At 38.5% G+C, this 13,913-nt stretch overlaps 1 protein-coding gene and 1 non-coding gene across 3 annotated transcripts in view; one reads left to right on the top strand and one right to left on the bottom strand.

Annotated features, from left to right (window-relative positions):
- Nucleotides 1-13,913, top strand: part of Ino80 (INO80 complex ATPase subunit) — a 142,931-nt gene that overhangs the window by 56,996 nt on the left and 72,022 nt on the right. For both annotated transcript variants that reach the window (XM_008846782.2, XM_008846783.3), the window contains exons 17-24: nt 336-420; nt 1,286-1,403; nt 2,969-3,054; nt 5,140-5,307; nt 5,490-5,623; nt 6,570-6,637; nt 8,067-8,160; nt 9,787-9,958. In XM_008846782.2, the coding sequence (XP_008845004.1) occupies nt 336-420; nt 1,286-1,403; nt 2,969-3,054; nt 5,140-5,307; nt 5,490-5,623; nt 6,570-6,637; nt 8,067-8,160; nt 9,787-9,958 (925 nt within the window). The remainder of the gene's footprint in view (nt 1-335; nt 421-1,285; nt 1,404-2,968; nt 3,055-5,139; nt 5,308-5,489; nt 5,624-6,569; nt 6,638-8,066; nt 8,161-9,786; nt 9,959-13,913) is intronic.
- On the bottom strand, nt 9,411-9,515 carry LOC115072638. The gene has a single exon (XR_003851674.1). It is a non-coding gene; the product is annotated as a U6 spliceosomal RNA (small nuclear RNA).

The following is a 13,913-nucleotide window of genomic DNA, read 5'->3' as shown; positions in this document are numbered from 1 at the left end:
ACCTGCATGCAGTGAAGAAGGCATTGGATCCTCTGGAACTGGAGTTATGGACGGTTGTTAGATATATAGCAGGAGCCTATAAAGGCAGAAAGGATCCTTTGTTGCCTGTTTGAGGGCTTTTCTTTGTTTTAAGCCTAATACCATATTTTCCATATTGTTGAATCAGTTCTACTGGAATTTCCCACCCTCAGCTTTGTTAATACAATTGCATATGCTAACACACTAAGTGTTAATTATTTGGAAAACATTTTTTAGAAATATTGGGTCTCGGTCTCAAGGTAATTACAGAAAGATTTATTCCTAACTTAGAATTTGCAACTCATTTTATTGAACAGTGTTCGTTGGAAGATTCTCTTACAGTTCCAGTGTCGGAATCGACTTTTGTTAACGGGAACCCCCATTCAGAACACCATGGCAGAGGTATGCACTAGTCATAGCTGCAGCTTTATATAGTAATAATCTAATTTTACTCATGCTTTTATTACCACTCTATTCCAATTATAGTCTCCATATAAAGATAAGAATTTGACTATAGCTCCCTATCTTTTAGGCACTGTTCTTATTTTCTTCTGATTAATTACAGCATTTCCTATATTTCTTGAGTAAATATTGAGCACATTAAGAAATGTTGCCCATCTAATGCAGAGAAATTTTATGCTAGAATTGAAAGATAATCTCTTAACATTGAGAAGAGCTCCGTTCTTTCTTTAGGAAAGACATTTGTTCATCTAGAATTGGGATCAGAAAATTTCTATAAAGGAGGAGATAGTAAATATTTTAGATTTTTATAGGCCATATAATCACTGTTAGAATAACTGGACTTAATTATAAACAATGTATAAATGAATAGGTATGGTTATTTTCCTATAAAACTTTATTCACAAAAATAGATGGTAGACCAGGCTTAATCCCATAGGCTGTGATTTTCTTTCCCCTGCTCTAGGGTTATTAGTAGCTAATTATACTACTGCTCAATTGTGTTCAGTTGTAGAGTCAACTGTCTATCATCTTTAAAACTATCTCACTACAAAATTTGAGTAGTATTTGTACTTTTAAGCTTGTAGTTTGTAATTAATTGAAAAAAATCATCACTTTCTGATACAGCATCTAATCCAATATTAGGATTTGTTGAAGAAGCATGAGTAAGCTTGGATTCATTCTTTCTGTCTACCTCAGTGACATGCAAAGACGTTCACCTGTGACTTTGACTCTCTAAGCCTAATATGTCCTGATACAGTGTCATTTTCTGGCACTACATCTGTTTCATATTTTCCTTTGTTTCAAGCTCTGGGCTCTGCTACATTTCATTATGCCAACATTATTTGATTCACATGAAGAATTTAATGAATGGTTTTCTAAGGACATTGAAAGTCATGCTGAAAACAAGTCTACCATTGATGAGAGTAAGTACTGTTATGGGCTTTCTCGTTTTGTGTGTTTTTAAAGCCTGGGTCTCACCCTGGCTTAGAATTCACTTTGTAATGCATGGTGCCCTCAAACTTAGGGTGATTTTCCTGTTTCAGTCTCCCAAATACTGGGATTACAAGCATGAGCCACCACACCTGGCTCTGAGATTTCTTTTCAAACTACTAATAAAAGCAACTATATAATTATAAATTTTCTTTTCTGTGGAGAGTTTCTCTTTCAGTATACCTCGAAGAATTGAGGGTGGGGGATTTTTTTTTTTTCTTAGAGTTAAATGCTTTTGAGTCCAAAATGGAGTAATTAGACAGCTAGTCCTCTTAAAAAAAATTTTTTTTTATGTGTATGAGTGTTTTGCCTATATGTATGTAGGTGCACAACCTGTGTGCAGTGAAGAAGGCATTGGATCCTCTGGAACTGGAGTAATGGACAGTTGTTAGCTGCCGTGTACGTGCTGGGATCTGAACCCACTTTCTTTGCAAGAGAACGCTCTTAACCACTGAGCCATATCTCTAGCCCCTGCTATTCTAGTCTTGCTTATCTAATCAAGACATATTAAACTGAGTTCATAAAGTACTACGTTTTGGCTTGTAGATAACCCTATTTTCCACACAAATACTGAAAATCATAGGAAAATTGTATAGTGGATCAGGTGTTTATTCTTATAATAAAATCCAAAAATATTAGGGGGTTATTTTATTTTCTCTACATATTAGGATTTGTTTCTTTTAATTTTATTTATTATTGGTGGCACACATAACCTCAGTGAGCCTGTGGTGGTCAAAGGATGTCTTTGTGGAGTTGGTTCTCTCCTTCCACCTTTACATGGGTTCTGGCAATTGAACTCAGATCATCAGGCTTGCTCAACAAGCACCTTCAACTGCTTAGCCATCTTACCAGCCTTAGGATTTATTTCTGTTACAAATTTTTAACCTTGTTTTTCAGTACTTTGACACTTATTGAGTGCTGTCTGCCTGATTTTAGGAACTTGCTGAGTTGTTTATTATATAAATCTAACAACATCTACTAATTGTAAGAAAAATTCTTCCCTGATTTTACACTGTAGGTTAATTTTTTGACATCCTCTGAAAGATGATTTGGGGGAAACATTGTGTGTCTTGTTTTCATTAGCTCTCTGTGGAGACCCTATTACTGTTAAAAAAAAAAATCATCCAGATACACTCAGAAAGTTAATTCTAATGTTAAATTGATCCTATAGCAAGATGCTATAGATCCTTGTGTTTTCTTTTTTCTTTTCTTTTGGTCTTTTTGAGACAGGGTCTCCCTGTAGCCCGAGCTTTCCTGGAACTCACTATGTAGACCAGGCTGGCCTTGAACTCACAGAGATCCGCCTACCTCTGCCTCCCGAGTGCTGGGATTAAAGGCGTGCACCACCATGCCTGGTTTACTATTTTGAGATAGGTTCCAATCTTCTTTTGGAGGCTTATTGAGCCACAAGTATCTGAAGGGTATAGAAGAAAGAAGCATGTTTTTTGATGATTGTAAATCAGTGTATTGAGCATTATTTGTGGACTTCCTGTTTCAGATCAGCTCTCTCGCTTACACATGATCTTGAAACCATTTATGCTGAGGAGAATCAAAAAAGATGTAGAAAATGAATTGTCTGACAAGGTAAGGAATGAACGCTTCATAGGTTTAAGTCTTAGGAGGTATCAACTTCAGTTCTAGGCAGGAAATTTTTTTGATATATATTTATTTGAAGGGTGATTAGTTAGGTTGAGAGAATTTCTGTTTATACTTGAATTGTTCATAGAAGACTTAAATAAGGCAAATATTTTCTCCTTTTTATTTTACTACCCTCCCCTTTGGTTTATTTTGGACAGTGTCTCATATGTAACCTAGGCTGGACTCCTATAGCATAGGCTGCCCTCAAACTTTCAGCGGTTCTCCTGCCTTCTCTCTTGTTGCTGGGATTATACACATGAGCTATACTTTTTAAAAAATTATCTATTTTTATTTTATGTGTATGAGTGTATTGCCTGCATGTGTGTATTTGCATCTGTGTCGTGCAATGCCCATGGAGGTCAGAGGCCATCGGATTAACCTGGAATTGGAGTTAGGATGGTTGTTAGCTGCCATGTGGGTGCTAGGAATTGGACCTGGGTCCTCTACAAGAGCAGCCAGTGCTCTTAGCAATCTCTCCAGCCCACCTGGCTGGCTATACTTTTATGGAGAACTGAAACATACAAAATTAGAGGAGTATAACAGATCCCCTTGTACCTGTGGTACAGTATCAGCAGTGATCAACTCATGGCCATTCTTAACCTTTTGGATTGTTCTGAGACTAATCCCACAGTGTATTTTAAATATTTTTATGTAAATCTAGAAAAGATTTTGGTCTTTTCAAAGTATATATTATTATCACCCCTACTAAAAGAGTATTTTTAATAGTGTTTCCATGGCCATATCACATATCTGGTCAGTGCTCAGAAATCTCTGGTTGTTCCTGTTTCTCTCCCTTTTCTTTCCTTTGTCTCTTTCTCTTTCCTTCCTTTCCTCCCTCTTCTTTCTTTCAAGTTAGTTTGAAGGCTGTGGATGTAGGTTGGGCAAGTTTTTTTAAGATTTATATTATGTGTGTTTGTGTCTGTCTACCTGTGTTGTATGGGGTATGTGCATGTGTGTGAGTGCCAACAGAACTCAGAAGAGCCTGTGGGATTCTTTGGAGCTGGAGTTATAGGCAATTGTGAGCTGCCTGACATGGGTGCTGAACCATCTCTCCAGACCCTACTTTATAAAATTTGTATAGAATTAAGAGAAACTGGAGGCAGGAAGACTTCAAAATAATAGTAGTCTAGACTAGCTCAGAGGAAGGCTTACAGTAGAGCAGTGTGAATAATCAGAGTGTTTAGCAATCAATTTCCAGATAGACTTGGAGGAATTAATAAATATGTAAGACATGGAGTAAGAGAGAAATCACAGCTTAGTGAAGTTTATCTTTGGATAGCTGAGTGAATGGTACTGCTGTTGACCAATTTAGTAAAGTATGGAAGAGATCTTTTCTCTTGATATGCTACGTGCAATTGTTGTAGGCTGAGCAGTACTTTCATAATTGGTACTTGAAAGTAGGCATGAGGGGATGCTTAGAAATATATTTTTGTAAATTTCTATGAAGGAGCCGGGTGTGGTGGCGCATGCCTTTAATCCCAGCACTTGGGAGGCAGAGGCAGGTAGATCTTTGTGAGTTCGAGGCCAGCCTGGTCTACATAGTAAGTTCCAGGACAGCTGGGGCTACAGGGAGACTCTGTCCTCAAAAACACAAAAAAAAGAAAAAGAAAAAATTTCTATGAAGGGTGAAAGTTGTTGCTCTTAGAATTGGAAGAGATTGCCAGGTTTTGTGGCACACACCTTTAATCCCAGTACTCAGGAGGCAGAGGCAGATAGCTAGATCTCTTTCCAGGCCAACTTGGTCTGTATAACAGATGTGAGGCCATTCAGGGTTGCATAGTGAGGTCCTCTTTCAAAAAAGTGGAAGATACTGCTCAATGAGGGTTTCTAGTGTGAGTGAAAGGAAAAGTGAGTCAAGGAAACTTTTTTTTTCCTGCATGATTGTCCACATCCAGGTTTATAGAAATAATTTAGGTAAATCTTGTTTTTTAGTCAATGTAAGTTGATTTGTATATATTTTCTGATTTTAGTTTTTACTGAATTAGCTTTAATACAATTTTTACAAATATGAGTGTTTTCCTGGATTTTTAGATTGAGATTCTAATGTACTGCCAATTGACCAGTCGCCAAAAGCTATTATATCAGGCACTAAAGAATAAAATTTCCATTGAGGATTTATTGCAGTCATCTATGGGCTCTACCCAGCAAGCACAGAACACCACCAGCAGCCTCATGAATCTAGTCATGCAGTTCAGGAAGGTAAGTTCTTAGGTCAGTTGCCTTGTTCTTATCTTTATTAACCTACTTCATTGAAAAGGCTCTAGGTTTGATGCCAAATAAAGATTGCTAGAGATGAAAATGCAAAGTAAATATTCATGTAGTTTAGTAAGCATTTAAGAATTATATCTGCACATGATACTCTTCTCTCTCTCCCTTCTTAGGTATGTAACCACCCAGAGTTATTTGAACGACAAGAAACTTGGTCTCCATTTCATATTTCCCTAAAGCCATATGAAATTTCAAAGTTTATCTACCGTCATGGACAGATCAGGGTCTTCAACCATTCACGAGATAGGTGAGCACATATTAGTATGTGTTTTTACTGAGTGTTTTTATAATTTGACTCTCTCTCTCTCTCTCTCTCTCTCTCTCTCTACATATACATATACATATATTTATACTTAGTGAAGAATATGTGAGATCCCAACAATGAGATATTTAAACAAATGGTTTCTTTGTTGAGGGATATTATGATAGGAGTTGGAATGCTATTAAGGGTTCCACTAGATGGCATTAACGCCTTACTTAGCCTTTTCTGTTTATCTTTCTGAATCAGGAATGTGCACCAAAAGTCAACGTTAAGTGTACAAAAACACTGATACATAGTGACTTAGAGTCACACTTGTATAGAACTGAATATATTGCTAATCAGTTAAATTTACTTTCTTGATAGAGTCTGCAGTAATAAATTTGGTAAGGATGATGCAGTCATTAAGCTAATAAACTAGAGACTGTTTCATTCAGAAAATCAGTGTGTAGTCCAGTTTATACCTTTAGGTTAGTATAGTTCTGGCTTCCAGACTTTTTATTGTGCCATCATTTTAGAACTGTACACTTTGAAAGTTCGTTTTGTAGAAAAATAATACAAATTTAGTTAATGAAAATATATAAAAAATATAAACTAAAATTGAGATTCTTTAATGGATTTGACTTTGTTCTTTGTCTTAGTTCCAGGTTAATACTTAACTAGGTGTCCAGGGAGACACAGACCAGAGTTGAGCTTTTTCCTTAATGTAGTATTTGATAACTTAAAGTGCTAGAATTGTCATTCTGTGAAGTAAATAATTATTTTAAGTACTTTATATTTTCTGACTTTGGTGCCATTGTTTGTCTAGCAATATGGAAAGAAATTTTTAAAAAGTAGAAACAGTCTTCAACCTGAAAGATTTTTCTTAATTTGGAGTCTCCAGTTTAGTTAATTTTCCAGTGATTCACATTTATTTTATTTACTTACTTTACAGGTGGTTAAGGGTTCTTCTTTCTCCATTTGCACCAGACTATATCCAGCAGTCTCTCTTCCATAGAAAAGGTATGTGTCTTGATCTTTGGGAAGAAGGTGTGTCAGAGGCTTCCTCTTTGTTTTGCCGTGTGACTGATTTGGAGCTGGTGATTTTGCCTACATGCTAGCTAGGCTTTATTTATAATATATTGATAAGATTTTTAAGTTAGTGGCTGGGGACATGGCTTAGTGGATAAAGTATTTGCCATACTAGCACGAGAACTAGATGCCGGGTGAGATGGCAACCCTCCTGCAGTCCCAGTGCATGGGTGGCAGAGACAGGGGATTCCTATGGCAAGCTGGCTCCCTCAACTAGCCAAATCATCGAGCTCTAGGTTCATTGAGACCATCCCTCAGTAAATAAAGAAGAAGATGCCTAATGGCAACCTCTGGCCTTTGTACATACAAGTGCCCACACCCATGCAAACACCCATGCACACATACTTATACATTATTCATAGATTCATGCACACAAAAAGAAATGGAAAAAAAAAGATTTGTAAGTTATCTTCACCTACAGTTTTTGTGATTTGTTGATATAACAGGAAACAGTAAAAACAGTACATTGACTTTCCATCTTCATTTTATACCTGCCCCTTATGAATTTTTTACCCTTGAAGCCAGGTCCAGTGACTCACACCTGTCATCTCAGTATTTGGGATGCTGAAGCAGAAGGATTGCCAAGAGTTTGAGACCACCCTGGGTTGCATAGTAACTCACAGGCCAGCATGGGCTGCAGTGTGAGACTCTGTGGCAAAAAATTAAAAACGGGCTGGCCATAGAGCTTAGTTGGTAGAATACATGTCTAGCATATGCAAAACCCTGTGTTCAATATCCAGCACCAGATAAACCAGACTGGGTGGTGTACACCTATAATCCTAGCACTTGAAGTAAAGGTAGGAGGATCAGAAGTTCAAGGTCAAGTTTGGGACTAGCTTGGGCTACATGAGAACTTTGTCTCAAAACAATTTCTTAAGCCTTGAAATTTGACATTAATGCCAGCCTAGACTCTTATTTTTTTCCTCCTCCTTTCCCTCCTCCCCTTTCCATTTCTCCCATCCCATTCCCTTTCTCTCTCTCCTCCTCCTTCCTTCTTCTCCTCTTTTTACACCACTATGCTCAGCCCTAGCTAGTCTCTTTTAATGAGAATTCCTTCCTCCTTCCTTAGTCTAAGGAAAAGCTGCTGCTCTACCTTGAATTTTGTCCAGGTTATAAAGGCCAAATTTCAGAAGCTTTCTCTTCTGTCCCATCCTTCCTTTTTTCCATGTATCTTAGAAAGAGAACATAATTAACCAAGGGCCAAAACTGATAAACCGTCTCCAGTCTGGCTCATCCATGTTCTATTTGATAGACCTGCTGCCGCTAGAGACTGCTTTTGAAAGTGGGCAGTTGAGCTGGTTTAGTTGAATATTGTCTCTTGGTTTATTGTTGTGTTCAACATTGTTCTTTGATGTTCCAGGTATTAATGAAGGAAGCTGTTTTTCTTTCCTTCGTTTTATTGATGTATCTCCAGCAGAAATGGCAAACCTCATGCTTCAGGGACTTTTGGCCAGGTAAGAAATTTGCTTATTTTTGATAAGAAAGCAGTTGGGCCAGGCATGGTGGTGCATGTCTTTAATCCCAGCACTGGGGAGGTATAGGCCGATTTCTGTGAGATCAAGACCAGTCTGGTCTACATATCGAGTTCCAGAACAAGAGGGGTGGGGGGAATAAACGGGTATGGTGGTATGGTACTTGAGAGGCAGAGATAAGGGGATTAGGAGTTGGAAGCCAGTCTATGCTACATGACACCCTGTCTTAATAAAATTTGTTACTTTATAAGAGAATCTGTCTCTATTTTTAACATTTATTTATACTTTGTGTGTGGATACATGTGCCATGGCACATGTGTGGAAATCAGCGGACAGTTTGTGGGAGTCAGTTCTCTTCTTCCCTCATGTGGATTCAGGACATCAGGTTTGGAGGCAAGCACTAAGCCTTTACCCACTAAGCCATTTCACTAACCTGTAGTTGTCTTTTGATCATTTACTTACATGATGCTTCATAGTATACCTTGAAGAATATTTAGGCCTTTCTATATGCTACCAGATCACATATCCTCTAATTTCAAGTTCATTATGCTTTATGTGATTTAATAGGGTAAGTTATGACTTTTTACTTATTTAGTTTGTGATAACCACAACATAGATTGCCTGGCATATTCTGGGAAATTTAGCTGTTTTTTAAAAATTATTTTTTATTTTTATTTTATTAGTCTTAAGTGTTTTGCCTGCATGTATATATGTGCAATGCATGCAGGCATCAGAAGAGGGGATGGATCCCCTGGAACTGGAGTTAAGGAGGGTTGTGAGCCACCATGTGAGTGCTGGGAACCAAATCTGGGTTCTCTACAAGAGCAGCCAGTGCTCTTAACCACTGAGCTATCTCTTCAGCCTCTAGCTCTGCGTTCTTATTCTTTACAAAATGACTCACTGATTTTATTATGTTGTATTTATGTAATAGGGATCTCATTAGGAATGACTGTCTCCCTGATAAAGCTTTCTTTGTGTTTTTTGTTTGTTTGGTCTTTTTGAGAATAGTCTCCTTGTGGCCCCAGCTGGCCTGGAACTCATTTTGTACACTAGGCTGGCCTTGAACTCACAGAGATGGACCTGCCTCTGCCTCCCTAGTGCTAGGATTAAAGGCATGCACCACCACCATGTCTGGCTGTGTTTTTTTTTTTAAATGTGGAAAATATTTTTTAAATATTTTTAAAAATTATTGAATTTTTGTGAATTTCATATAATATAATTTGATCATATTTTAAAATATGGAACACTTCATGAATTTGTATGTCATCCTTGCTTAGGGGCTATGTTAATCTTCTCTGTATCCTTCCAATTTTAGTATACGTGCTGCTGAAGAGAACCCAATGAAGTTTTATTAGGAGGTTTTGTGATAGAGATTGATTTTCCTGTTTTTATTTGGTTTGTTACTGTAGCTTCACAGAGAATTTTACTTTCATAGTAGTACATCATGCCAAAGAATATATTCCAAAAAACTGTGAAGTGGCTTAGATGAAAGTAAGAACTGTCTCAAGATTTACACAAGACAAATGAGAGTGAGATAGGTCCTCACTGTTATGAACGCTCAAATTCCATGGAGTACTGAATAAGCATATCTGCTATGGTTTGTTTCAGATGGTTAGCTCTTTTCCTGTCTCTGAAAGCCTCCTACAGGCTCCATCAGCTGCGCTCTTGGGGAGAGCCAGACAGGGAGAACCATCAGAGATATCTGAGAAACAAGGATTTTCTTCTTGGAGTTGATTTTCCACTTTCCTTTCCCAACCTTTGCAGCTGCCCTTTGTTAAAGGTAAGCGGTTATTTGAGTATAAATTGCGTAGTTAGTACCCTGACTTACTGATTTTTTGCATCAGTAAGGATAATATTAAACAATGTCATAACAGAGCTCCAAAGTTCAGAGGGGTGTGTGTTACATACCAAGTTATGACAATAAGCACTTTGTGTGTATATTTTTGTGGTGTAAATGTTTTGTTTATAACTTTTGTTATAAGTCCATGGATCCTAAGTGTACAATTCTGTGAATTTGTATATGTGTACACTTTGTAACCATCATACAGATCAAAATACAGCATGTCAGCACCCAGAAGTCTTGGTTTGTGCTAACTCTTCTAGTTCTGAACAGACCAACAACTAAGGTGATCACAGTTCTGCTTCTATCACCATAGATCACTTTGCTTTGTTTGAACTTTATATGAAAGGAATTATCTAATATATAGTCTTTTGTGTCTGGATTCTTTAGTAAATAGTGTTTATGAAATTCATTCATACTGCATTAGCATAGTTTTTTGTTCATGATTTGTTCAAAATCTGAATAAATCAGGTTCATTAATATGTTCTGCCATTAGTGGATATTTAGGTTGGTTTGAATTTGGAGCTATAAGCTGGGTGTGGTAGTGCACATCTTTAATCCCAGCACTTGGAAGGTGGAGGCAGGTGGATCTTTGGGAGATCCAGTTCAGCCTGATCTACATAGGGAGTTCCAGGCCAGCTGGGGCTACAAGGAAACCCCATCTCAAAAAAAAAAAAGATTTGCTCTTCATTATCCTAGCCTACAGTTGATATTGACCCTTTTCATTTGAGCCATTTTAAGTGAATTTGGAATGCTATTTCATTGTCATTTTAAATTGCCTTTCCCTGAAAAAAAAAGTATTGTGCATTTTTTTGTTTATTGGGTGTTAGGGGCTTGGTTTAGTAGAGCAGTTGCCTAATGTGTAAGATGTTCTACCATTCATTTGTTGGCCATTGCAGAGTATGTGACAGAATGTAGCAGGAAATGAAGTTACAGATGTATGTCCAGGTTGTACAGAGCCTGGCAAGTATATTAAGAATTTAAGAATTTTTATTTTATTATTATTTTATTTTTAGATTAAAAAATTTTTGTTTTACGTGTTTTGCCTGCATGTATTTAAGTGCACCCATGTTGTTCAGTGACTGGAGGCCAGAAGAGGGCATTGATCCCCTGGAACTGTAGTTATAGACCGTTAATAACTGCCGTGTCGGTGCTGGGATCTGAACTCAGGTTTTCTGCAAAAATAGCCAGTGAGTGCTCTTAACTGCTGAGCCATCTCTTCAGCCCCTGAATTTTATTAATGGAGGCTTTTTTTTTTGGTCCTTGAGATCAAACTTATGGGCCTCATATAAGCTGGGCAAATACTTTATCACTGTGCCACGTTTTTGTCTAATAAGGGGGACTTGAAAAGAGTAGTGATAGTTTGATTTACTCCAACTTTATTTTAACATTGAGAAGCTAGGATATTTTCTTGTATACTCCAGAAGGTGTTCTGGGTTGTTTTATAGTTAAATGCTGTAGAATACTAGATACTGTTTGGCTGGATCCTAGTATGGTTCCTGCACACTGAAAAGCCAATATGATTTCCTCCGTTTTTCTTACTCTGAAGTATTGCTCCATGTACTATTATGAACTTTTGAGGTAGGATCAGTATTGCAAAAGATGAAAATAATTGGGTTCCAGTCTGTTTGCAGTCGCTAGTGGTAGGGTAATTTTTTAAAGTCAAATACTCTGGATGCGTCTACTAAAATAAAGGGTATGTCTGTTGAAGGACTGTTTGGCTTCCTGTAGGCTAATTTATTCCCTTGTTCCCTAAATTTGGAAATGTATGTTACTACCATGTCCTAGTTTGTCTCTCCATTGCTGTGACAAAACACTCTGACCACTACCAACTTGAGGAGGAAAGGGTTTATTCAGCTTACATCTCTTGGGTCACAGTTCATTAGGGAGCCCAAGGTAGAAACTCAGGGCAGGAACCTGGAAGCAGGAGCTGGAGCACAGGCCATGGAGGGACACTGCTTACTGGCTTGCTCCTCTGGCCCCTGCCCAGCCTGCTTTCTTATGCAACACAGGCCCAGCTGCCCAGGGGTGGTAACAACCCCAGTAGGCTGGGCCCCTCCCACATCACTCAACAATCAAGAAGGTGCCCCATGGACATGGCCACAGGCCAGTCCAATGGAGGCAGTTCCCCAATTGAGGCTCCCTCAACCCAGGTGTGTTTAAGTTGACACTAAAACTATCCAGCCCATACCATAATAAATTTTTACTAGTTCTGTGTTTGGTATAGAAACCTAAAATTTTGTTTTATATTCAATTAATATAGACACCTACATTTTATTTAATGCTTAGGGATACATTTTACTTATGTATTCTTTTAAAAATATTTATTTATTTTTATTTTATGAGTGTTAGGTCTGTGGTAAGTGCACCTGTGTTGTACAGTTGCCTGTAGAGGACAGAAAAGGGCATCAGATCCCCTGGAACTGGAGTTACGGATGGTTGTTAGCCTCCATGTGGGTGCTGGAATTTGAACCCGGGTCTTCTGCAAGAGCAGTCAGTGCTTTTAACCGCTGAGCCATCTGTCCAGCTCTTATATGTATTCTTATCTGTTACCTAAATATACAGTTGTATGCTCAAGAACATCTCTTCAGTGAAGTCCTTATATTTAATTATAAGATAAAATAAACCCTTTCCACCCCAAGTAGGTTTTAGTCATTGTTTTATCACAGCAACAGAGAAGCAAACTATGACAGTGGGCAAGAGACATACCACAAAGATACAGCTCAAAAAGAGGTTTTTGGTTTTGTTTGTTTTGTATTTTATGTGTATGAGTGTTTTGCCTACATGAATGTAAGTGTATCACATGCAGGCAGTGTTCATGGAGAAGGCAATGTCCAGAAGAGGGCACTGGAGCCCCTGGAACCGGAGATACAGACAGTTGTTAGCCATCATGCGAATGCTGCAAACCAAACCTTGGTCCTCTGCAAGAGCAGCCAGTGCTTTTAACAGCTGAGCCATCTCTTCAGCCCCTACAGGCATCTTTTTACTCTTCATTTTGAGACAGGGCATGATGGTTTGAATGAGAATTGTCAGCTCCTATACAGTCTTAAGTATTTGACCACTTTGTCCCCACTTGGAGGCGCTGTTTTGGGAGGTTAAGGAAGTGTGGTCTTGCTGGAGGAAGTATGTCACTGCGGGGTGGGCATTGGCCTTGCCCCATTTCCAATCTGTCTCCTTGTGCCTGCTTCAAGATGTGAGCTCTCAGCTTTCTGCTCTGGCCGCCTCTGCTGTCATGCCTCCCTACCATAATGGACTCTTACTCATCTGAAACTGTAAACCCAATAAACTCTTCCTTCTGTAAGTTGCTTTGGTCACAATCCATCAATGAAGGAAGTTAGATCAGGTACTCAAGGCAGGAGCTGAAGCAGAGACCTTGAGGGAATGCTGCTTGCCAACTTACCTTGGCTTGCTCAGTGGGTACCCCTCCTATACAGCCCAGGCCCAGCTGTACAGGGATGGTATTGCCACAGTGGTCTGGGCCCCCCACATCAATTAGCAATCAAGAAAATGCCCCACAGATGTACCCATAGGCCAGTTTAATGGGGAAGTTCTTCAATTAAGGTTCCCACTTCCTAGGTGTGTCTGGTTTATGTCAAGTTTACAAAACTAACCAGCACACCCAGGGTGGTTTTTTGTTTTGTTTTGTTTTTTTTGTCTTTTTTTGAGACAGGGTCTCCTCGTAGCCCCAGCTGGAACTCACTATGTAAACCAGGCTGGTCTTGAACTCACAACGATCTGCCTGCCTCTGCCTCCCAAGTGCTGGGATCAAAGGCGTGCCCACCACACCCGGCTGAGGGTGTTTTTTTTTTTTAACTTTAAAAAAATATTTTTAAAAATTATTTAGTTAATAACCATATAATTAGAAGAAGCATTTCATTACAACAGCATTGACATA

Source organism: Nannospalax galili, unplaced genomic scaffold (genome assembly GCF_000622305.1).
Source record: "Nannospalax galili isolate Female #2095 unplaced genomic scaffold, S.galili_v1.0 scaffold342, whole genome shotgun sequence".
Lineage (NCBI taxonomy): Eukaryota > Metazoa > Chordata > Mammalia > Rodentia > Spalacidae > Nannospalax > Nannospalax galili.
Note: the sequence above shows the minus strand (reverse complement) of the source record. Positions and strands in the feature narration are given on the sequence as shown.